This window comes from Erpetoichthys calabaricus, chromosome 1 (assembly GCF_900747795.2).
Source record: "Erpetoichthys calabaricus chromosome 1, fErpCal1.3, whole genome shotgun sequence".
Classification (NCBI taxonomy): Eukaryota; Metazoa; Chordata; class Cladistia; order Polypteriformes; family Polypteridae; genus Erpetoichthys; species Erpetoichthys calabaricus.
The window spans coordinates 53,005,215-53,030,597 of NC_041394.2; the positions used below are offsets into that span (position 1 = coordinate 53,005,215).

Below are 25,383 nucleotides of genomic sequence, written 5' to 3' on the forward strand. Positions count from 1 at the left end.
TACCTAACTTGCCTTGTGTCAATAGCCGAGGCTGGTGCTGGTGGTGTAACAGTGTGAGGAATGTTTTCTTGGCATACTTTATGTTCATAAATATCAATCAGTTATCAAACCCTTCCTCCATTTAGGAGTAGGTCCCAAGCCCAGATAAATGGGGAGAAATGGCATCAGGTAAGGCATCCAGCCAATATCATGCAGAATCCTTTATTGGAGAAGTTTAGCCACAAAATGCAAATAGCAACCTCGTATAAAAATGGGAATAGCTATGGAAGAAGAAGAAGAAGAAGAAGAAGAAGAAGAAGAAGAAGAAGAAGAAGAAGAAGAAGAAGAAGAAGAATATCAATCAGTTGTCACTTGAAAGCCATGGACTATTTGAATGCTGTTGCTAACCAGGTGCATCTTCTAATGATGCACTGGCTTCTTCCAGATTGACAGTGCACCAAGTTGCTAAGCAAACGTTGACTCAAAGTGGGTTCATGAACATGACGATGAGTTCAATGTTCTTCAGTGGCCTTAACAATCACCAGATCTGAATCCAATACAACACATTTGGGAAGTGGTAGAACAGGAGAGTCCCAGCATGAATGTGCAGTTGATAAATCTGCAGAAACTGCGTGGTATAATCATGTGAACATGGACCATAGTCTCAAAGGAATTTTCCAACATCTTGTGAAATCCATGCCATGAAGAAATGAGGCTGTTTTGAAAGCAAAATAAAGCCCTTTTCAGTATTAGTATAGTGTGCGTAATAATTTTCTAAATGAGTACCCTGTAGCAATCTAGTCTAATAACCACAAGGCCCATTGTTTATCATTGACTGCTAGTTATCATGGATGAGAAATGCAAAATCCAGCAAAAGCACTGACAAAAAACTATGTAACTTTTAGAGTCGTGTTGTTTAGAAGCTACAACTAAGAAAATATTAAATTGTGTTTATTAGTATCATGTTATAGTGGGCAATACATAACTGTTTTATTGGAAAAAAAAACATGGCTGTGAGCCTCTTGTAGATCTCAAAATGATAGTAACTGAGTTTGGTGTACTAAAACAATGCAGATATTTATCTCAAACCACAGTCTGACTAGTTCTTATTTGGACATTTTCTTTCTAGTCAACTTACTATTTTGAAATCTCCAATTGGGTAGAGAGATTTAATGTGCACCATCACATACAAAAAATCTGATTGTAACCGAAAGTGGGCAGAACAGCAAAAACCTAGAGGAGACAAGTAAATGTTGCAGTTCTTCTCTAATTATGGAAATACTCACACACAAGCTTAATTTTTGAAATGATTTATTTCATTTTTTGGTCTTTTCTACACAATGCTGCATATCTGTAACTCATCATTTCTATAAATCACACTGTGGTCTCTACTAATTAAAGCACCTTTGTTGTGAGACTGAGTTGCTGAATAGAATGTGAGGAGGAGCTGCACAAAAAAACATCATTTTCAGGTGGAAATGTATTAAATTCAGAAGCAATTACCACAAGTTGAGTCCAGTGCCCCGTCTATGTGTTTTGTCTTCACACTTCACTTTCACTTGTGTGGCAACAAGGATGTTTCATTTTATGTGAAGTGCTAATGGGGATTTTTTTTCTCCTTGTTTTTTTGCGGTCTGGCTGACCAGGATGAAGTCTTCAGCTATACAATGAAATTAACAATTTTCCAACCACTAGCTAGAATTGCTCATTTGAGATCCAACATTAAACATTCAATGTCATGAATTCCAGAATTGACAGTGGGACTCGGGCAGGGTGGTAAAAGACATCTTCAGAAGCAATTTGTTTGCTGCTTCTTTCTGCTTGGACCGCTTCATTAACACTACCAGCTTGACACCATTTTCAAAATGTCACCCGTAGTACTGTCAAAAAGCATTATAGCTCAAGGCCTGAGTTTAACACCATTTCCCAAATAAATAAATGAACATACACATTAGACAGCCAATTAACTGCACTTTGTAATTCTCTGACCCCATTTAATACAATTTCACAGCAGGTGATCCTCAATTACGTTTTGGATTTTGAAGTCCATTCTGAAATGTTCCTCCCCCTTCCCTTCCCACCCCCCTTTTTCTGTGTTTCTTTGCAGATCCTCTTCTCCTGGTTTCTCACAGGACAACCCCAGTCTCCAGTGACCTGCCCACCCTGTGTCTGGGGTGGGGGCTTTATTTTCCACACATGCGCATTACATGCTTGACCATGTTGCCAATGCCGTCAAAAATGTAGTGGTAGTGGTAGTCTGTCTCCCACATGAAAGTTGGGGTGCTGATCACCTTATTCTTCTCATCCACATAGACCTCGTAAAAAAAGCAGTTAAGGCCAAAAACTCAGAGGAACAAACATTCATAATTTGGGGGGGGGTATCAGCTTTCTTAGAGGCAGTGGGCAGAGCAACAAGTACAGAATAATACAGGTTTAAAAAGTTATTAATGTACACTTACCATGTTCAAAAGTGTGGTTAAAGAAACACTCTACACAAAAATGACATTTTCTTTTATGTTAATTAGCCTATAAGTTTAGTAGTGATAGGCAACGAAAAACTAAAGAAAATAACAAAATCTGATAGAGTAGACACTTATTGTGACCAATGATGGACAGCAGCAAACAGTATAAAAATATCCATTAAAAAGTCTCTCGTTACCCATGTCTCGTAATCCATACGTAAAGGCATCCAGTCATATGCTCTCAAGTCCCAATGTCCCAAATACTGTACATGCACTTTTATTAAAATAATGTTTAAAAAGCCACAGCTGGCCTCTACTGAGCCAATACTGAGAAATTAATTCATATATGTATTTCTAGTAGGATTGATTACTGCAATGTGGTGTTCACTGGTTGTTCAACTCATTCTTTATGCAGCTTTCAGTTAATTCAACAAGAATTATGACACAAACCAGAACAAAATGAACAGATAACTCTAGTTCTCAAGTCCTTACACTGGTTCACAGTTAAGCTTTAGGGTGATTTTGAAATCATCCTTCATATTTATAGAAAATTAAATGGCCAAGGTTCTACCTACTTATCTGAACTTATCATTACTTACAAACCTAAGCACACATTGAAGATTTCAAGATGCTGGCCTACTTAAGTTTCCACAAATTATTAAAATAACAGTGGGGAGGTCAAAGTTTTAGTTACATAGCCCTGAAGCCGTGGAATATGCACAAGTAGAAGGCAAATTTTCTCCCTCATAATGTTTTCACTCACTTTTCTTTAATGTTTAACCTTTAGTTATCAGCAAGTTTCAGTGCAGTTTGCAATGTTGATATCATGTTAAGTACAATGTTTGTGCAAAATTTACTCTTAACAATTTTCCCAACTGTGTCCCTGTGTTCTTGATGAATTCATTTTAAAGTAACAGTCTTGATCAACTGTGCTAATTCCCTTCATAAGTTTGAACACTTCAGTCATGTCACCTCTTAATCATTGTTTGCTTAAACTAAACAAGTCGAACTCCTTCAATCTCTTTCTCCAAGCTCATGCCTCTTAGTCCTGGAGTCAGCCAAGTCGCTCTTCTCTAGACTTTCTCTAGTACTCTATGTGTTTTTTGTAATATGGAGTCCAAGACTGACCCCATTATTCCAGATGAGGCCTCACCAGTGCATTATAAAGCTTATGCATAACCTCCTTGGACTTGTACTTCACACGTTGGATTAAATAACCTAACATTCTGTTAGCCTTCTTAATGGCTTATTAACACTGCCCAGAAGTTGATAGTAATGAGTCCACTGTGACTCCTTGGTAAATTTCATAAGGGGTACTGTCAAGTTTCAGACCTCCCATCTATTCCCACCTGAGTAAACTTATCTTTCCATTTAAGTTAAGCATAAAGATCACTCTCATGTTAAGCCTCCTTTCTTTGTACTATTATAAGTCTTTATAGAATTAACTTGAGTGAGACCGTTCTACAGTTATTTTGTTAGGTCTCTTGCGAAAGCATTGCCCATAAACTTGGCATGTCATTAAAATATAATTTCGCAATTGAAGACATGAGGAAAAAAAGATTACCATTTTTTACCAAGTGTCACACACGTGCGCATGGGAGGCAGCTAAAGGGCTTGAGGGACGGCAGTTCTGATACATGCCAGGAGGTGGCAGAGTGCACTGACTCTTTTTCTCTCTTGCCTGCAGACCGTTCCCGGGGGATTCCACCTGGCTCTCGTGACATCATTTCCGGGACCGAGCCAATGGAAGGAGACCTGACTGGCTCCGGCCCCTCTGACGTCATGTCCGGGCTCGGTCCAATGGAGAACGAACACATCTCTGATCATTATGACCTCATTTCCTGTCTTCCCCTTTAAAACCCTGCCCTCTTTCTTAATTCCTCAGTCTTATCCTGGACTCAATTGTATGCACATCAGTGCTATTCAGTGGCTTTCAACGACTTTGCAGCCGAGGATTTTGAGATTATATGGGTGGCTGCCCCAAACCTTTTTCTGTCTCAGACTCGTTTTGTGACACAAGATAAAGGATATGTAAGGCTCACGATTGTTATGGCGTGCCCCCATGTTCTTCACAGCTTGCACCATGTTGGTGTAAGGCCAACGACCCCAACGGCTGCTCTCATCACGCTCATGACCCATGGTAATCTCCAGGTTTGGTAGAACTCTACATGCCAAGACTGGGGACATGGATGACATTCTGAGGGCAAAAGAAGAATAAGAGATAGGAGAATATGTGAAAAACTTCTTAAAGTTGACAATGAGATATTAGAGTAAATAAGACAAATATCAAAATGTAAGTACTGGAACAACTGATCTCAATCAAACCACTGACAATGACCCAATCACTGCTATTGCTAGGTGAGAACAAATAAGTTGTATGGCCAGGAGTGAGGTATGACAGGAGATGAAGATGGTACAAGAAAGAGAAAGATGGAGAATGAAAGTAGAAGGCAAGCTATCCAAGAGAAAGGAGAATGACTAGGCAATCCAATGAGATTAGGCAGAAGTGAAACAACATACAGTATAAAATTAGTGATAAGTGAAGCAGGGATGTTTGTGAAACTGACTTTAAGATTTGTTTTCCAAAACGCAAAATCCACTAAAAATATTTTTGGAGGTTTTAAAGTTTTTGGGGTAGAAAACAAAGATGATTACTCCTTCAAAATTTGTTCACATTTCTGTGTTTACCTGTGTTTTTCTCTGTAGCTGCATAATGAAGGTAATTGCCTGCACTCCAGTAAAATCAAATCTGGCTATACTTTTAGTTCACTTTAGAAGAAGGAGAGATGCATGTTTTTAAATGTTACATGCTGCATATATTCCTCACTCAGACACATCAAAACACACATTACTGTATTTTCTCCACAGCAAAACTCACAACATGGAAATCCACTGAGTTTCCAAGCTTCGATTTCCTTTCTGTCTCTGATTCTTCTTTAGCATTGCAACTGCTGAGATTGTCATCATAATGGGCAAAGTGGGTGTCCTCTTACCAGTACGAACACAACACCCATCTGACGGCTCAACAAAATGTCTACCTGTGACTGGAATTTGAGTTCAGTGATGTTTTTTTTTCACTAGAGACCTTTAATTACAATTAAACACTAAATGACAGCCAGATACCTACAGAATTAATGCCTGAAAATGCTTCCAGTCAGGAACAAAAAATTTTTTTCCTTGTGTCAAAGGCATGAAGTTTGCTGGAAACGAAATGTTATTTCTTTTACAGCTTTTTTTTTTCAAAGTGAAATGCGGAGTTCTGTTTTGAATACAATTTCACATCATTTGTTTCCCTCATCACTACATATGATAGCTTTATATGTAAGGAAACAATTATCGGAAGTTTTGTGGGAGCATTTTGAAAAAAGTGTAAAACATGAATGATATATCATGTATCATTTCTTAAAAGTTACATTTATGTTTTCAGATGCAATTTACAGCTGTGTCGGGAAGGAATTTCAGGAAGAAATAGATGTCGAAATTACAGATGCTTAAAACCATTTTAGCAGGTATTGAATATTCTTTTCATGCTTGGGGTCTTTGTAAATCCTGTAAATTGTTTGTGTTTTACATTATTTTTGTCTCATCTTTGATGGTGTCATTGATGTTTCTGCTAAGCTGGTTTCTAACCGCAAGCTGACTTTTTTATCTGATGAGCAAAGTAACGCACCAGTACCACCAGAGGTCACACACTCATTCTGTACGTGCATGCACTACTTCCAATTCCTTGAAGGTAGAAGGTGACCCATCCTCTTGGGAGTAAGAAAGCACTTTGTTTTCATCTTGAGGCTAATCTCTCTAGAGCTTTGGGGATGGGGGTCCAGAACTGGCTTTGAGATCCACTTTTCTCAGCTGTATCTCTGGGTCAGTCATTGAGCACTCGCATGTAGTGGAAGTCTTATTTCAAGAAGGGAATTACAGCACCAAAACTCTTTGGTCAAAAGGGGTATACTTTTTTCCTGTAAAGAGTGGCAGAGGACATGACAAAGGACATAAAATTCATCTGAGAAGAAGAACCACACCATGGACAAAAAAAACACATGTCAAAAACAAAACACCATAAATGAATTTTTTCACACACGTGTGCCTGTGAGACAATTTCAGGGCTTGTCAACTTGTAATTCCATTTCGAGCCACAGGTTGGCACTATCTGATAACACTTCTCCTCTCCTTTCCCCTGCAGATCTGGAAACCAACAAATCGAGGTCATGTGATATCACTTCCTGATCTGGGGCTCCTAGACCCAACCCTTCTGCCTCACCGCCGCACCACCGCTATCTTTCACCAATCTGATGTTAGACTCGTGTCTGTAAAAACATTTCTGATGCTACATGTTTTTTGTGTTTTGCTTCATAATATAAGGGATTTGCTTGAGTGTGCCCCATCCCTTTATGTGTGTTTGTGTTATCTTTTACAAGTTCATCACTTGAACCTGGAGCTATGATGTACTTCATACTGTGTACTTGTTATCTGTTACAAGATAAGTAACAACTCTAAGTAACTAGTAAAGAGACAACCAAAGACCTGCTATCTCACGTTTGATTGTTATTTTGTAGCACGCTCATGGTGGTGTCAGGTAAACTCTTAGGTTTTATAACCTTTTAATGGTTCAATTAAGAAAATTCAGAAAACCTCCAAAAAACAAAGGGCAACCAACGCCTTCTGCTTTCCGTGTTTGTTGGTCTCATCTTTCTTGTGTCCCTTCTTTTATGATAGTATACAAATATCTCTATTATCCTTGTGTTTATCAATAACTTTTATTATTCTTTTTCTAAAGAAAAATAAAAATAGGAGCCTTTTCCACACTTATCTAACTAATTATTGGCATTTAGAAAAGCAAAACCAATAATTAATAGAATATTCTCACCCACACTTCCCCACACCCTACTTCACTTATTGCTTATGGCACATTCAGGTTTTTCTTTCACAAACAAGAAACCGTGTTGCAAGTTTCTGGGTCTATGGCTTACCCAATAGGCTTGCGGGAACGGTGGAATTCCTTCATGATTCGCTCCACATCGTTGTTGATCTTGCAGTCCTTTCCATCATTGTTGAATGTTGACCTTTAAGGGTGAAGAAAAACTATTTACCGCAAAATTAGAGATAAATTCAGCAGTCACAGTCGGCAGCATGTGATGCATTATAACTTATTATCCATTTCCTGCTCCTGTATTCTCCTATATGGAGTAAGAGGGACAGGACAGAGCAGCGAAGGTCAACAATAAAAGGAATGCCAATCCATTACAGGGCACACTTACATAAGCACACACCTAGAATTACTCTCATCAGGTCTAACTTGCATGTGTTTGGATGGGAAGATGAAAGCTTGAGTACGTGGAGAAAAACCAACACAGACATTTGGAAAACATGCAGTCTCCACACAGACAGGGCTTGGGCTGCTAAAGTAGTTACAGAGTAGTGCTAAGCGATGTGCCACCATGCAAAGCTGAGCTCAGCCTTAGAATGTAATGTATTAGGAAAAAGTAGGGCGAAATAACACCTTTTATTGGCTAACGAAATAGATTACAAATGCAAGCAATGTAATTTATGTTTTGCAATTCTTTGATCTGTTAGTAAGGAATATATTTTACAAAGCAAGAAAAATGCTTTACTGGTCATTTCTTTCCTGTTTTTTTTTTCTCTAAGACATCAATAATTTCAAATCCACTTACAAGATTATGGGGTATTACATATCTTATAAACAATACTGGGTACAACTCAGGAAAGGGATCCATTCACGCACACACCAACACACAGAGGCCAGTTCAGAATTACCAATGAACATAACACACAGGTCTTTGATAATGTGAGGAGTAAATTGGTGTAGCTCCCAAGGAAATACAATGGAAAGAACTAAACTTCACACAGACGATGAGTATACAGTAATTCAAAACCAAATTGATGGATCAGTGAGACAGCAACATTAACTACTGTATCGTTTTTCTGATCATTTACTTCTTAGTAACATAACAAAACATTCTCAAACACATTCAGTCCATATTAGGGCGATTAGAGGTCAAAGCAGTAGTGGGTGCAAGACAATTAAGAGTTCCAGACAAAGTGCCGGTCCTTCACAGATCTTATTCATGTACATACCTATGGACACTCTCATACAATGCAAAGTAACCTTTTTCTCCACTGAACAAGGGAAGTGCCACACTGCCTATTTGGAAACCTTTATGTGTTTTTCAAAATTTTTAACTCCTCCCTAATTTGGCATCCTAATCTGATAGCTTGCAATAGCCTACTGGCCAAGAAGAGACATTTGCCAACAATCCCCTGGTGCTGATCTTTTATTTTGTGTTGTTTCAAAGTAGTAAGGGTGAAACTTGGCTTTAACTATTTTTCTTGGAGTATCACTTCTTCCTGCAGAGTTCCTTTGCTCAATCTTCATTCTCACCACTACAGTAGGTCCCTTTCCAACGGTGTCAGTCTTACAATGCGTCTCACTTTACTCCTGTATTTTAACTACGTAACTTGTCTTTCAAGCAACTGTACACAATGGTACATGGTATTACCCTTCATACAATTTTCAGTATTAGCCTTCCATTAGCCGCAAGCATAGAGCTGCAATCATTAATTTAAACATCGGAGATGGGCAGATGGAAGTCACAATTGCTTCATATGTGACCACCATGCATTTGAGCTACCCATGTGGGAAAGAAAACATAGATGGCTTTATGTATAGCTGGTGTTCCAGCAGCAAACACTAATTAATAGCTCTATAGTTAGTATCAAAGGAAAAAACAATGAGGAAAAAGGCACAAAAATTATCTTGTCATGTCTAAAAAAGATTTATATGCTCATAGCAATATTAAATATCCCTATTTCAGCTTGGAATCTGCAATTAAAAAAATTGCACAAAGCAAACATTGAGTGAAATGTATACACAGTAGAGTGTATCAAGCTAACATCAGTCAGTCCATTTCTGTTTGTTCTGGTAATGTTAACGTTTACCTTCCAATATTCAGTACTATGAACTGCAGTGACTCATTTAAAGTAAATTCTTCTGATAAATAAATTAAACCTATGAAGTGTTACTGTATACTGTATATACAGCGCCATTTTGAATTGATGTCATAATCTGAAGTCAGACAAATTCAGACTTGATAGATCAGACCCGAGTTTGCGAGTAGCAATTCTGACGTGGGGTTTTTTCTTTACATTTTCCGAGTTGGAGGTTGGAAATTGTGCATTCCAAGTTTTAGCTGAATACAGTATCACTAAGAAAATGTAGCTCCTGTTTTGAAAACAACTGATAAAGTCAAATAATGATCAGTTATTGCACCATTTGACCTCTGTCCATCCTTCTACTTTCAGACCTGCATATTCCATTTTAGTGTCATTAATAACTGTAGGTAATCCTGGAATATCAAGTTCATGATGAAAATCAACCCACTTATGTCCCACTTATGTCCACACCCACACACAGCCAATTTTAGAATAAGTAATAAAACTAAAACACACATCACAGGGATATGGGAGAATAACATGAACTGACAAGAAGAGAACATGCAAAGTCCATACAGAAAGTGACAAGATGAATATTAACGGTCATCCTCTTGAAGCTGTGAAGAAGCTGAGTCTGTAGCATTTGCTTTCATTTAGAAATAAGGTCCTTCCTAATTTTAAACACATGAAATTATGTACTATATCTATAAACTGTAATTTAGTTAACTCACAGGTTTTTGGTGATTCCATAGCCTCCAGGGAAAATGACAGCATCAAAGCTGTTGACATCCAGACGAGAAAGATCTTGCATTTTTCCACGGGCCAGACGGGCAGATTCTATCATGACATTCCTACCAAGGAAAGAGAAGTCTATCTTAAATAATTGTTTGGAGAATAGAGTGGGCTGTGATATACATTATGATGTGCAACCTATGAACATGGTGTTGGTTTGGCAAAGCCTTTAAAATGTAGAATGCTGGAGTTTGGTATTTGAAAGGCACTGTAAGCAAGATATGGTGGTAAAGGGCCAGACCTCGAGATGGACTGGTAATTGGGTAATCTTATGAGTTGGGCATCTGCTATCAGGCAAGGCAGAAATTAAGTATTAGTATATTCAAGACAAAATGATAGTTGGCTGTAAAGCTAAGTGTAAGTGGAATAGAGCTATGGCTACTACATATAAGAAGGACTTGACAGATGTGATGGTTTATGAGGATATCACCCAACCATCTTACACATTAACACTATAGGACTCTGACAACCAGTGCATCCTGGTAGCATCAGGTACAGAGCATGATCCAACTTTAGATGGCCTTTCAGTCTAATACAGGGCGCAGTTATTCTTGCTGGAGTAATTTCTTGTCTGTAATTAACCCAACCCACATTTCAGACCAGATCACCTAAAACCTAAAGTCACACCGACAGGGGTAGAAAGTGTAAATGCCACACAGACTGTGACTGTCTAGGAATTGAGCATTGGTTGAGTTTATTCTTGTTAGCCTGGCACAGTCATATTCTGATTTAGCTTACATCAAAGTCCCAAAATCCAAAGCAGCATTCTTAACCAGTCTTCATGGTAGTTCATCTTTATGTTTATTGTCATGTGTACAGTTAAATGGGATTCTCAACTGCATGTCTCTCACAGACTACTGAGGGTACTGTATACAAATAAATAAATAAATATACTGTATATGTTATACAGTATCTGCCGAAAAATACAAAGAGTACATGACATGTACTTCACCCTTATTGGGGCTCACCAGGTGTATACACTTTTGCATCCCCTTACAGGGATCAAACCTCACCGCCTCAGGCAAAGCCTCTGATGTTGCACCACAGCTGGTGGTTTGCTTGCCTGACTGGGTGAAGACAGAAGTGAAGACAGAAGTATTACATTTTTAAGTCTGAATCGCAATCCTATTTATTGGGTGGTTACCTACCAGGTACTTCTTGTGGTTGGTCGTCCAATCAGCAAACATCCACCTCATCTTATATACAGTATATATATATATATATACATGCTGTATATATATATATATATATACGTATATGCATATGCACTTTTTCAGTAGGATTTTGGTGTTATTGAGCAGCTGCTGATTAGCCTTATTGCTCAAGGGGATCAAGAGTCTCGTAACCTACTAGTGTGAGAGCTACTGTAGTACAGAGTATAAAGTAAATATATTTATGTGACTTAATGCTGAGTAACCTATATGGGCCAAAGAGACAGTTCTTACCAATGTTTCTTAAATTCACACCAATAGATTCCAGAAAGGAATGAGTGAAAGGTGTTGGACATTGGAAAACAAAAAAGGAAGTGTTTTAAGCTCAAAGATTAGAAAAATACAGAAGAAGAAAAAAGATTATTGCCTTAAAAGAAGGGGTCAAAAGAAATTTCCTTCCAAGTAGTTCAAGTACACCACGAATGAGAAAATGGAAATCTGATAGATAAAATACAAAGATTTAAGTTTTACTGTATCTGTGGCAGCTGTCACAGGTTAAAAAAGAAAAGATCAGTGTGGTGAAATACAATTAAAGGCAGTAAGTGTCTGTTGCTGTCTTTTCACATATTCTCTATAGAAACTCCAAAATAGATTATTGCACCCAAATCAAGGATTGGAATAAGAGCAAACAGACAATCTCACCTTTGTTCTCCAGACATAGGCTGACTCTTCATGTGGTCCACAACATGCATCTGCTGTTGGTTTGGTGCAAACATTTGGAACTTGGCTCCATTGCGGCTCAGATGGTACATGGTACTGAAACCAAAAAACACAGGATTCCTTAGTAAGATGTAAATGTGTAATAGGATTCAAGAGAAGACATCACACATACCTGTAATAACATTTGCCTGAATCTTTTAATTGATTTATGGTATCAGGTCCTGCTGTATACATATAGAGCTCATAGTAAATATATCTGTTAATGCTATATTTTAATATAACAAATTAGAGGATATTAAGATTCATGTTAGGCTATCAGTTGCTATTCCCCTGTTTTGTATGATTGCATTTTGGATTTAACTTGTTAGTTGCAAGTCACCAAGACCTGCAGGAGCACATGTAATTTAAATCAGATTGGATACTCGTCTAGAGAACAAACAAGACAAACATATAACGTGAAGTGATCACACAAGAGTATAGAAGCATCCAAAATATTAACAAATGGTCAGCATGATGATTTAATGGAGGACAATGTTATTAAATATATGAACATTTTAATATTTCTCCATAATGATAATAAAAATTTTTTCCTATCCCTATATATATATAAAATCCAACGTCTGTCTGTCTGTCTGTCTGTCTGTCTGTCTGCCTGCCTGCCTGCCTGCCTGTCCACTTTTCACAAGAGATCTACTTAACGGATTTAGATCAGTTTTTTTTTCTATAATTTGCTTTAACATTCTGGCTGATTTTGCGACTTCTCTCATCACACTAAGTATCATAGTTTGCTTGCGGCAGCAATTAATAAACGCATATCGAAAAGAGAGGCTGCGGGCTGAGGGGAGGGGGAGGCGGAACCTCAGGAGTAGGGAGACGGAAGGGCAATTCTCACTCACGCACCAGCCTCCGCTCGAGTCGGGTCTGTATGTCTGTCCGCTTTTCACAAGAGAACTACTTAACGGATTTAGATCGGGTTTTTTTCTATAATTTGCTTGAACATTCTGGTTGATTTTGCGACTTCTCTCATCACTCTAAGTATCATAGTTCGCTTGTGGCAGCAATTTATAAGCACTAAGCGAAGAGAGAGGCTGCGGGCTGAGGGGAGGGGGTGGCATACAACTAGGGAATCAGTTCCCGGTCGGGTTTATCCATTTCCGGGAATTCAGGAATCCTGCATGTCATTCCTGGGAATCACACAGTGCACGGGCATTTCAAATGTGAATGGTTTTAGAAGAGTAACACTTATTTTTAATAAAACTACTGCAATATGTTGACACTAATAAAAGACTAACCTTAACTACAAGCAGTTCATGCTGTCATATAAGTACATGTATCTAGTTAGTTGCAGTAATAAGAGCGTAGAAAGCACGTGTTGAGCGTGCGGTCGTCCAGGCGAGAGCGCACCTTCGTGCAGAGTACGCCAACTGCTGAGAAAGCGCGCTCTGCCTCCACTGAAGTAGACGACACAGTCATCAGATACTGATACACTTGTTCTAAACAATGCCGGCGCTTGCCGTTGCTCTGAAACACAGCCATTTCAACTTTTACTGATGCATCCAGTTTCTCTTCATCATTCTGTGATGGAAAGTTTCTTAGCACAGATAATGCAGATGCAACAGACTGACGTGTTGCAATTTCAAGTTGCTGTTCAAAGCTGTCAACAGTACAGACGTCAATGAACTCTGCCCCGTCCCGGCATTGGTGAGCTGCAGAGTGCAGACACCTCCCAGTCCACTTTGCTGGTCTGTTGTTGACTGAATTAATCAGCAACACACTACACCGTGGGCCAAAAAAACGTGCCACTTAATTATTTTCAACTATAACTCTGTTATTTCTTGATCGATTTTTACACTTTTACACTTTTACACGCTATATATGCGGGCTTGGCCGTTCCCGTTTTCCCGGGAATTACAGCATGTAATGTATGTAGGATTCCCTACATACAACTAATCAATTAGTGCTCAAATGATTTGACACGCTGTCAGAGACATACACTTCAATAAATACCATTTTAGAACACAATGATTCAGTTCATTATCCTACAGAATTTTTAAATTCCATTAATCCTCCTGGCATGCCACCCCACAACTTAGTATTGAAAGTAGGAGCACCAATCATCCTTTTGAGAAACCTGAGCCCACCCAAACTTTGCAATGGTATCCATCTCCAGGTCTGTCAGCTTCAGAACAACCTCTTAGAGGTGATAATCATCACAGGATGTGGCATTGATGAGAGGGTTTTAATCCCTCGCATTCCCTTAATCACGACGGACATGTCCTTTCAGTTCAAGAGATTACAGTTCCCAGTGAAGCTTTGCTTTGCAATGTCGATTAACAGGGCCCAGCAACAGACACTCAAGTTGGCAGGGGTTGATCTTAGCTCACCATGATTTTCAAATGATCAAATTTATGTTGCTTTCTCCCGGGTTAGTTCCCCAAGAAACCTATATGTCCTCGCCATGATAACAAAACCCAAAATATTGTATATCAATAGGAAACCTATCAATATAAATTGTTCTCAATACAAATTCAATTTTTGAAATGTTTTATTGATTTTTAAAGTTTGTCCTGTTTCACTACTATGAAGTTGGAGCAATTATTTTTCAATAAAATCTGTTTCACATTGCATTTGTGCAATTTAACCATATAAAACATTATTGCTAGTAGTATTACCACAATAAATGGGTCAATAGGTAATGATGTCCCAGTGCGTATTACTCCAAAAAGACCTGTCAGAGGAACAGTGGTTACTGTAAATCCAGAGCTGTCAGATAAACAAGTGTACGTGATACCCTAATAAATTGTGGTTATGAGACATTCCCCTCACATTTGACAGGCGGCTGCCTTATGACTTCACCAACAATTATAGTCTTGACTTGAACAAATTGTTGAGGAGTTAAAAAGAATGTAATGTTCAGTTTTGAGTTGAATTAACTCATATTTCCCACAAACTGATATTTTATCAAAGACTGACTTCCATTCATTATGTGAAAATCTGACTGAAGGGTCTCCACATTGTCTATGGATTATAGTGGTGTCCACTTTTGGAAGTACAGGTATAGCAATGAGATGCTAGCTTTTACCCCAGGTTGAAAATAAAGTTTCAACAGTAGATATTGATATTGGTGAGGCTGATGAATGTTTTAATAGAATGGATTCAAAGACTGAAATTGAATGGTTGCTTGTTTAATACACCGTTATGGCGCCACCACCATCTACTCAAAGCACCGTGATGTTCCAACAGTGATGGATTAAAATCTAGAAGTCTGCATGACCATCATCATCAAGTCCTTCCGTGAGAACCCTAAATACAAAGAGGACTTTTTCATTTATGTTAGGTAGAATGCCCAGAGGGGACTGGGTGGTCTCGTGGCCTGGAAGCCCTGCAGGTTTTATTTTTTTCTCCAGCCGTCTGAAGTTTTTTTTTTTTTTTTTCTGTCCCCCCTGGCCATTGGACCTTACTCTTTTTCTATGTTAACTAATGTTGTCTTATTTTAAATTTCTTATTTTGTCTTTTATTTTTCTTTTCTTAATTATGTAAAGCACTTTAAGCTACTTTTTGTATGAAAATGTGCTATATAAATAAATGTTGTTGTTGTTAATATTAGTTGTATCAATATATACAAATAGGTGTAACCACTATAGGTCTATTCTAACATCCGCAGATGACTCTGTGGCATTGAACCTAAAGCAATAAATATATCATGATCCAGTTTAATTATTATGAAAATGTAACAAACTCAAAGATTTAAATATTGATTTAAAAAATACCACCCACAAGAGACAGTTATTAAAGAAGAAGTGGTCAAATGTTTTGGCCAATTAACTCAAGGTCACTAAAGATGTCAACACTGTTACTTTTCTTTCAGGAAATTTTTTTATTTTTTTGTTTCACTTTATCCATCTCTAGTATAAGAAACTACTCCAATAAGGTTGGCCTTTTGACATTGACGGACTCGTAATTTTTAGGGATTCCAAAACATACTTTGACAGTTTTCACCGTGATGTCTGTGGTGTAATGGACAGCAGGGATTGACTGGTTTCCCGGCTGGGATGAACCCTGTTACCTTACCTGGCTGGGAACCCAACATAAAGGGAACACAGAAACAGAAACAAAAGTGTTCCCTGCCTCAGTCAGGAGGAGACAGCCTTTGAAGACTGTATGCTCCCCTGATATGCTAGGCGTTCCAATACACATACACCCCCATAGGGGGTACTGGAAATTGTAGTCTCAAGAGGAGGACTAGTTGGGTTCCATGAGTGCCAGCCAGAGGGAACTGCCCAGGGAATGGCTGTCCCTACTTTGTGGGACTTCTGCCAAACCTGGAAATGCTTCCACTGTGCATCATCCTGACATTGGAATTCTGGGTGTTGTTGAAAAGGAGCCACCTCACTTCACTCAGAGAGTCAGTGTAAGGGAAGACAAGATAAGAGAAACTGACAAAAGAGATGAAAGAGAGTTGGTTATTGAGAGAACTGTAGTAAGGCATGGTGTTTATAAAAAAACATTCATTTGAACCAGAGGCTGGAGTTGTGCAATTGTGTCTGGGGTTTGGGAGTCTGTGAGGCCCCCTAGTGGCCAGAGTGGAAATATTGCTGACACACAAACAACTCAACAAATCACAATTTCTTAGTCATATTCTAAACATTCACAGAAACAGGAAAAGTTCCCTGTTTGTAAAAATGTTCTAAAATTTCATTCAAATACTTTTTCAGTGTCTCCTACCTTTGCTGGTCTGCTATACTTTTATGTTTATTCAGTTTTTCTGTGAATCACTTTTAAAATTATCGGCCATTTTTGAATGGTGTAAGATCATTAATGAGAAGATCTGAAGAGCCCGTTCTGTGATGTCCCTTCGATTGCCTGCATTTAGCTAGTTAGATACATAAATAGATAGCACTGTATTTGTCCCCAGGGGAATTTCAATATATAAATTAAATATAGAAATATTATAAGAAATAAATGTTTATGGTTTGCTGACTTCTGTCAGGCAACATTAAAGTTGGTTAAAACTTCAAATCATCGAGCATAGATGTGCTGCCAAGGAGTGTTATTAGTGTAGACAAACATGTGGGATCATTCAGATCAGATTTTTCATGTCAATAGTACAATTATGACAGTCTTGTACAGACACTTTATGGGATCAGTTTTACAATACATATTCCTTCCTAAGAAATTTTAGTGTTTACAAAGCAAATAAGCAAATAAAGTGGAGCAGACAGTAAAATTAGAAGCAGCAAACATGCAAATCTGCCTGAACCTTCTAATAAATTCATTAGTGAGAAAAATAGTGTGTCCTTCCAACACTCATCCACTATATTGAAAATTCTACCTGTAAGATTTGAATTGACTTGTAAGGCTAGGCCCCCTGTACAGAAAGTAACAAAATATGCTTTTCATCTTTAAATAAAACATACTGTCTGGGATATCTTTATTTCATAATGGACTTGCAAGTACAGAATATGTCCTTGGATTCTACTGCTGTATTAAGCCCACTGGAGCCAAACATTATCTCAGCATCCCAGATTAGACCTACTCAGGCCTCTTCAAAGGCTTTATCCAATACCATCTAGATTACTGTAGGTACAAAGATTTGTAGAAAGAATCATACTCATGATTTATGCAATATCTAAAGTGCTGGGTTAAAAGTCTTAGTGTTGCAGAATAAGGTTAAGCAATATTGTAATGGAGCGACCAATCCCAACCAACCTCACAGGGAAATATTGGACCAGTTAGGAGAGGCACTATACTGATTGTCTGAAAGCATCTATGCCTGCTAGTAGATCCTGGGGGTGTCCTAAGAAAGGTGCCAAGGAAATGCAACCACACAGAGCATCAGAGAAATTGCCCTACTAGAAACAAGGATAAGAAAATTCACCAGGATTTTAGAGGGCATCAAGGGTAGTGGCCAGACATGTGCTTGGAGTGTCTAACCCTCTCACTACAGAAACAAAATGACCACAGTGGGCTGGCAAGAGACCACAAGACTTCCAGGGTGATAGATGTCAGCACATCATTCCTGTGACCATGATGGACAGTTAATGGTGAAACCAGGAAAGACTAATACGGTGTTTCCCAACCTTTAAGTATTTGCGACCCGAGTTTTCATAACAGTTTTAATCGCGCCCCCCTAAGGTTTTTTTGAAAGGAGCCCACTAATACCAATTTTTTCTTTTAAATTAATGATATATCATAGATGTATATTTTATTATACCTACTTAACTTTTATCAACATTTATCTAACTCTATATTTATTTTTCTAGTATCAGAATGTAGTTTAAGTTAATTTGTTTTGGTTTCAATAGATGTATTTTTCATATTTTTGATTCTTGTTTTCTTTTTTTAAACATCTTCGCGCCCCCCTAGGGGGGCCCGCCCCACAGATTGAGAACCCCTGCACTAATAGATGCCATTAATGTTCTTTGTGTAATATTGTTAAATAAATATTGTAAAGCACTAAAAATTAAATGTTAAATACAGTAAGGAACATATCTAAATTCAGAATTCTGTTGAGTTGTGTTACAAAGAAAATACTTACTATGATGCTTCATGAACATCAGTCCCGTCCCACCATCCACATCCAGAAAACACCTACAGGACATCAGAAGATACTTTGTTAACAAAAACTAAATTTTCACTTCTTGTAAGAACATGCTGTAGATACATCATTAAGTTCATTATCTTCCATCTTTACTTTTGTTGTTATTGCTTTTCTCTTCAGCACAACATCTAATTTTTATTATTCCCAGGTTTACTCTCCTTTACTCATTTTACTTCATTCTTATGCTATTTCTATCTTTATTTTTTCTCTGAAATTCTCCTGACTGATCTTTTCATCAACTCCAATATATCCTGCTTATCAATCTCAATTCTGCTCTTTTCTGTTAATTCTAAATCCCACTTCATTCTAATCTCCATTTGTCTTGATCACTTCTCCAGCCAAGTTTTGGAAAACTTCAAATGCATTTTTAATGACAGTATTAACTACCTAGGATTTCATCAATACGTTCATTTTAAAAAAATCAGCTCCTAATAAACCATTCAGACAATTCTCCATTAATCTAGCCATACAATTTATAACCTGCTTGTTCAGTTTAAGGTAAAGGGAAGCCAAAGCCCATCACGGTAGCACAGGGGTAAAGGCATGGACCAGTCCTGGACAGAGGGTACTCCATGCATAGGCCACTTTTCTAACCCATTTATCCAGTTTTGAGTCAATTGGAGCTGGGATCTACTGCAGCAGCGTTGGATGCAAGGCAGGGACCAACTCCAGACACCATTGCCAGACAATAAAAGTTAATACAATTTAAAAATCAATGAGGGAACAACCTAAAGTTACTCAGGTACTTTTCTGGTACTGCTAGGTTGTCTACACCAAACAGGGTTAAATTAAGCTGCCATTTTTAATATTACACACAATGCTTAGGGAGATGTGAAGTTTAGACACTAAAGAAGATTTAAGGAATCCTTTAACAGTTAGAGCTACATTTAGACTATAAATCCACAGGATACTCTGTAAAATCTAAACCCTTAGCCAACTGTGTCCCAGAAGCTCCTTCTAATTTAATTAGACAGAAGGAGACTTGATGAGGTGAAACAGAAGGTAGGAAGCTTTGGATTACGATACCATAGTGGTATGCTGGTAATTCTTCAGACTGGTACTGTTGCTGTTGTAAAGACTTGTAGGTATGGATTTCCCACCAGCATGAACTGTGCTCCTCAATGAGTAAAAACAAAAAAAATGGCAAAAGATTTCCCTTTATTTTAAAGTATGCACCAGAGCAATACTGAAATTGATTAAGCCACCTCAAGTACTGGATGGATGGATGGATGGATGGATGGATGGATAAAAATCTGCCATAATAAAAGGATGTGTCTGCGTGTGTGTCTATGTCTGTCCAGTTGCTATATCTCTTTCATCCTCTGTCATCCAACTAAGGACACATTGCAAATATTAACATTGCTTTTACGAATCCTGTACTAAATGACAAGTAACAGAGGGATAGCAACCAGAAGGACAGACTGCACTGCAAAAGTTAACACTGAATACATCTAATAGGGAATAACTGCAGTATGGACAGAAATCAGCTTATCCACCTTAATAAAAAGCCAAGTGTCTATGTGTCTCTGCATCTGCGTTGATATGTCACTGGCATTTCAACAGATGGTGCATCAGAAACATTTGTAGTAATTAAATGCATTGCATTTGTCATTCCAACATCTGCTGTATCACAAACATTTGTAGTAATGCATTTTATTAAAACAAACATTTGTGATGCACCTTCTATTAAAATGAAAAATGCAATGCATTTTAATACTATATGCATTGCAAAATACATTCCAATAGATGGTGCACTTCAAGTGTTAACACTGTGGGCTATGTTGATTACTTAGATTTCAGTCCATTTTAGATGGGTAGCACAGCTCGTAAGAAGAGCACCAGTTTCTCACAATTAGATTGCATAAGTTCAGGAATCGCATAGGCAAATAATAAAAATAATAATAATAATAATAATAATATTGGTTCCTCATGATCCTGTATTGTATTGTATAATACAGATTATAAAAGAATAAGAGGAAAAAGATAAAGAACTGTGAGGGCCTGTAGAGCACTGGTTAGCACAGTCTTCAGATCGTGGCTTGGGCTTTTGCCTTTGTGAAATTCCTCCAGTGTCTACATTGGTTTATCAATGTGTACTCCAGTTTTCCTTCCATTTTCCAAAGATGTGCATCTTACGTTAAGTGACAACAATTGGCCTTGTATAAGTTAAATAACATTTATTTTATTGTGTTATTTATAGAATACAACATGGAAAGGCACTTTACTGTGTGATAGACTGGTATGCTGTCCAGAATTAGATCCTCCTTGGTACTGTTCAGTTAGGCGCTGGCTATCTTACAATTGAACCAGATATGATGAATAATAATAATAATAATAATAATAATAATAATAATAATAATAATAATAACTCCCAAACACCCCTAAATATCATTATGCAGGCTCAGCAAAAAAAAAAAAAAAAAAAAGCAAAATTCTATTCGAACTTGTCATATAACCATTTATATATGAAGACTTCAAAAGAGAACCCTAACTCTCCCCAACTTGACCACTCTATACAAGTGTGTGCCCTCTGGGTGTATACTAACTGGCAAGACAAAAACGTTGACCAGTGATAACCAAGGAATGTTTCATTCAGCCAACAAGCCTTGTCGTGCTTAGACAGAATCTAAACTGAGGCAATTGCTTTTTCCCATTACTCAATAAGTGTGTTTGAATTATTCTTTTGGTTTTGATATGAAATATTTTATTTTCCATAGTTATTTTTTTATGTGTGCTTTACATGTTGAGCAAACATCTACAGTAATGATCGGTTGTTGCCTGTGACTGTCTTGTTTGACTTTTATTGGTGATTACTGTTGATGCAGGTAATAGAGACTTTAAGATTGTTGCACAAAATACAATCCAGATGATTTATCATCAAATAGAATGCACATCGCCATATGGCATTGATTTTGTGCTACATACAACTTTAATGATCAGCTGGGAGCCTCTCAAATGTGTTTACAGAGCAATGTCTAAGGTAATTTTGGTTTGTTTTTGACAATTTGTATTCCAGATTTTCAACATCAATCCAAACAAAACTCCAGTATTACCTGCAGCTGGTAATAAGCAGAATGCCAGTTGAAATAGTTGTAAATATCAAAAACAAAGAAAAATGTTTAGATTTGCATTTGATGAACTTGCACCCCATGCATGGTTTTATCTGCCTTGGACACACTGCTGTTTAGGCTCGATCCCCACTACACTACCACCATCCCTGAATTGGATTAAGCAAGTTTAGAATGTCATATTATATTATGTTCAGATTCTCACAACTTTAGCTTCTTAGGAATAAGAATTTTTGTCAAGGTACTGTTAAAATTTGCATTTGCATAAATTTCAGCAGACCATTACACTGCAATCCAGTCAAGTCAGTCAGTCATTGTCCAACCCGCTATATCCTAACACAAGGTCACGGGTGTCTGCTGGAGCCAATCCCAGCTAACACAGGGCGCAAGGCAGGAACCAATCCCGGGCAGGGTGCCAGCCCACCACTGGGCACACACTCACACACACACACCAAGCACACACTAGGGACAATTTAGGATCACCAATGCACATAACCTGCATGTCTTTGGACCGTGGGAGGAGACCAGAGTACCAGGAGGAAATCCACGCAGACACGGGGAGAACATGCAGACTCCACACAGGGAGGACCCGGGAAGTGAACCCAGGTCTCCTAACTGCGAGACAGCAGCACTACCACTGCGCCACCCTACTGCAATCCATCATAATAAAAAGTTATTAATATTCATCAAAGGCTCTATCTAATTTACAGGTGTCCATAACCATTTTTACATGGTCTAGAATAACAAGTCCAACATTAGACTCCATGGCTTGGAGCCGGATTCCTCATCCACTCAGATCACTATCACTTAAGCAAGGGGTAACAACTGGTAAATACTCCAGTTAAGGGATGAGTTCTGTTTGAATTTTTTTTTTGGTTGCTGCTTTGTGGAGTTCTTGAAATGTCTATTAAATTCTTACATCCATTTATTTTCTTTTTCTATTTTGATCAATCAATTTTTAAAGCAGGAAGAACACCTGGTCAGGATACCAGTCCACCACTGGCCTCTGTATTACATACAGTATATAAATGAATGTTCTTTAAATGCTTAAGGAAGACCACATCTGGAATGTTGTGTGCCTTTCATGTCAGCACACATCAGCTGTAGAGGAATCCCTGGACTACAGAATATATCCTACTCATCTTATATCTTTATAGATCTCTTTGTGTGAATCAATGAGATACTGTTTCACTGTGCATTTAATTCAAATTTGTGTGTTTATGTATATTGATAGTGAATGGTCTAAACGTACTATTAGTGCTTTATAGCTGTAAATATGTGTAAGGGCTTTGAGTCTCTGTACTCAGCATAGAATGCCATACTAAATAGAATTCAACTAAGAACAGAGAAGGATACAAACTCTAAATCTTCAAAAGTCTCAAAGTCATCAATAAAGTTAATCCAGCACTTTGCTCCATTCAGACAAGGACACCGGTGAAAATGAAGCTGATTTGTATTTAAGACTCAGCCTGAAGTCATACATTAAAACTGTTGAATCATGAAGTAGAGACCCTTTAAAAATGTCTAGATGAGGTACTGGAGAAAATGATTATCTTTTCTAATCTATTAAAACTGAATGGTCTCCTCTCGTTTTAAAACTTTTTTTTCTTAATGAATCACTGTTTTATTTTCATCTTTAAAATGCTACAATACAAATTGCTATAAAGATCTTATGCATTATTTACTATTGTTCTATTTCCCACTGTGATCTGGGGCTAAGGCGCTAAAGGTGTCACTCTGTCTTCCTTGCTTATAATAATAATAATAATAATAATAATAATAATAATAATAATAATAATAATAATAATTCATTACATTTATATAGCACTTTTCTCATTACTCAAAGTGCTTTCCACTCAGGGAGGACCCAGGAAGCGAATCCACAATCTCTTTACTGTGAAGCAGCAGTGCTGGTTAATTAAGATGGACAACTTAGATAAGCCTTTTCATAACCTTAGTATTATTACTCTTTATTTATTTTCTGTCATTATTGCTTCTTTTAAAGTATGTCATTAAAATACACAGTTTCCCACTGATAAGTTAATTGAGTGGTTTAATGACAGATTAAATCTCTGTTGGGTCATGTCCTTCCATTCTCTGCATCTCTTTTAAAATGCTGAACTCCACTCTTAAAAATTAAAGCGCTAATGCAGTTCTTCAGAGTGATGCCACAGGCAAACCCATTTTGGTTCCAAAAGAAACAAACAAACCATCCACATGGAGGTTCAAGACAGAACCTTTTAGTAAGATCTGTAACAGGCTCCATAAATCACAATGAACACATGAGAACACATTTGTGAAATACCACTGGTTCATGATTTTTAAAAGGACTCTCGCTGCATACAATAACACAGGCTAAGTTCAGGTTTCCTTGACCTGTGTGTATCCTGATAGGTAGCCTACTATACATGAAAGATTTCCATTTTGTGCATATGTTTGGTACCTTTTCAAAACCCAAAGAACCAATTTAATATGGAAAGAACCCTTCACAGAATGAAATGGGTCTTTGCCAAGTAATGATGCTAAAAGGAATCACACAACCCAGTAAAGTGCCATTAACGAACCAATATTTTTAAGAGTGTAGCAGAAAGTTGTCAGAGGACAGCAGCACAAGACACACAAAGAACATACAATTGGAAAAGATCCATAGTGTTTCAACAACTTAACTCAGTTCTGTCCTGGAAATATCTGGGAGGAGGCAGGACTCAACCTTTGATCAGGAGCCAATTCATCAAGGGTACACTCCCACAGTGGATCAGTATAAAGGCAAAAATCAACTAAATGCCCACATCTTTGAGATGTAAGGGAAAACTAGAGATCATGGAGTAAATTACATGCAGACGTAGAGAAAATATGCAGCCAGTGCGTCGTCTGCTAAAGCTGTGTTTGACAGCAGTACTGATCATTGTGCCACCATTAGAATCTGACCTTACTCTTAGAATGAATATTTTCAATTTTCCAATAAAACTATTTCTTTATGTGTTATTGGAAGAACTCGTCACCATAACAAGTTAACAACATTCTTACAGCTGAATATGAAATCCAGGTTGACCCTGAACAAGCCGAAACACATAGTTGCAGCCATAAATGGTACTTGTCTTAATGACTGGGTTGCTCAAATTTGAGATGAAAATTTGTCTGTTGAGAACATGGTGGCACACACTAGATGTCAATATTATAACCCCAACCACCCAACCCTCTTTTTCAGATTCCATAACTGGATCAATTCATTGCTACTTACCAAAGCAACATTGGTGTTTCCCCAGTTTCCCCAGTCTCCTGACTGGTGGACAAGGCAGACGGGCTGTCTTGTAAGAACAGCTGCCACCTGTTTTGCCAGCAATGCCCGTGACGCCAACATGTTGGTTTACTGTTGTTCGCTTTTGGAGGCTGAGTCCCTTTAACTTTTCAGACCCTTTAACTAATGTGCTTTAGTGCCTGTTGAGGTGAATAATGGGTTATTTATCTGTCTGGGGGTTTCTGACGTCAGTCATAAGCTTATTTCCTGTGCTAAAGTAACTTCTGTTCCAAAGCAGACTCTTTCCTCTCTCTGTGGACTTAAATTTACTGTGACACAAGGAATCCTGTTAGATTATTAGATAATCACTCAGGCACCCTGAGTAGATTAGTGTCAGACTGGCGAGCTTAATTGTCTCCAG

At 37.9% G+C, this 25,383-nt stretch overlaps 1 protein-coding gene across 1 annotated transcript; it reads right to left on the reverse strand.

The window, feature by feature from the left end:
- Positions 1 to 1,273: 1,273 nt before the first annotated feature.
- Positions 1,274 to 25,167, reverse strand: gatd3l (glutamine amidotransferase class 1 domain containing 3, like). The gene is made up of 7 exons (XM_028793413.2): positions 24,966 to 25,167; positions 18,594 to 18,646; positions 12,038 to 12,151; positions 10,124 to 10,243; positions 7,412 to 7,504; positions 4,473 to 4,638; positions 1,274 to 2,297 (listed from the first exon to the last, which is right to left on the reverse strand). Exons 1-7 carry the CDS (start codon positions 25,083 to 25,085, stop codon positions 2,163 to 2,165), a joined length of 801 nt encoding a protein of 266 aa, XP_028649246.1. The 5' UTR covers positions 25,086 to 25,167; the 3' UTR covers positions 1,274 to 2,162.
- Positions 25,168 to 25,383: the final 216 nt, after the last annotated feature.

What these genes read in the sequence shown, in the direction of transcription:
- gatd3l (XM_028793413.2), bottom strand. Translation starts at nt 25,085, where the DNA reads ATGTTGGCGTCACGGGCATTGCTGGCAAAACAGGTGGCAGCTGTTCTT. An exon ending in GATGTTCATGAAGCATCATA is followed by an intron (nt 12,152 to 18,593) that starts GTAAGTATTTTC and finishes TTTTGGTTTCAG; the next exon opens with TACCATGTACCATCTGAGCC. An exon ending in CCTATGTCTGGAGAACAAAG is followed by an intron (nt 10,244 to 12,037) that starts GTGAGATTGTCT and finishes TTTCCTTGGTAG; the next exon opens with GAATGTCATGATAGAATCTG.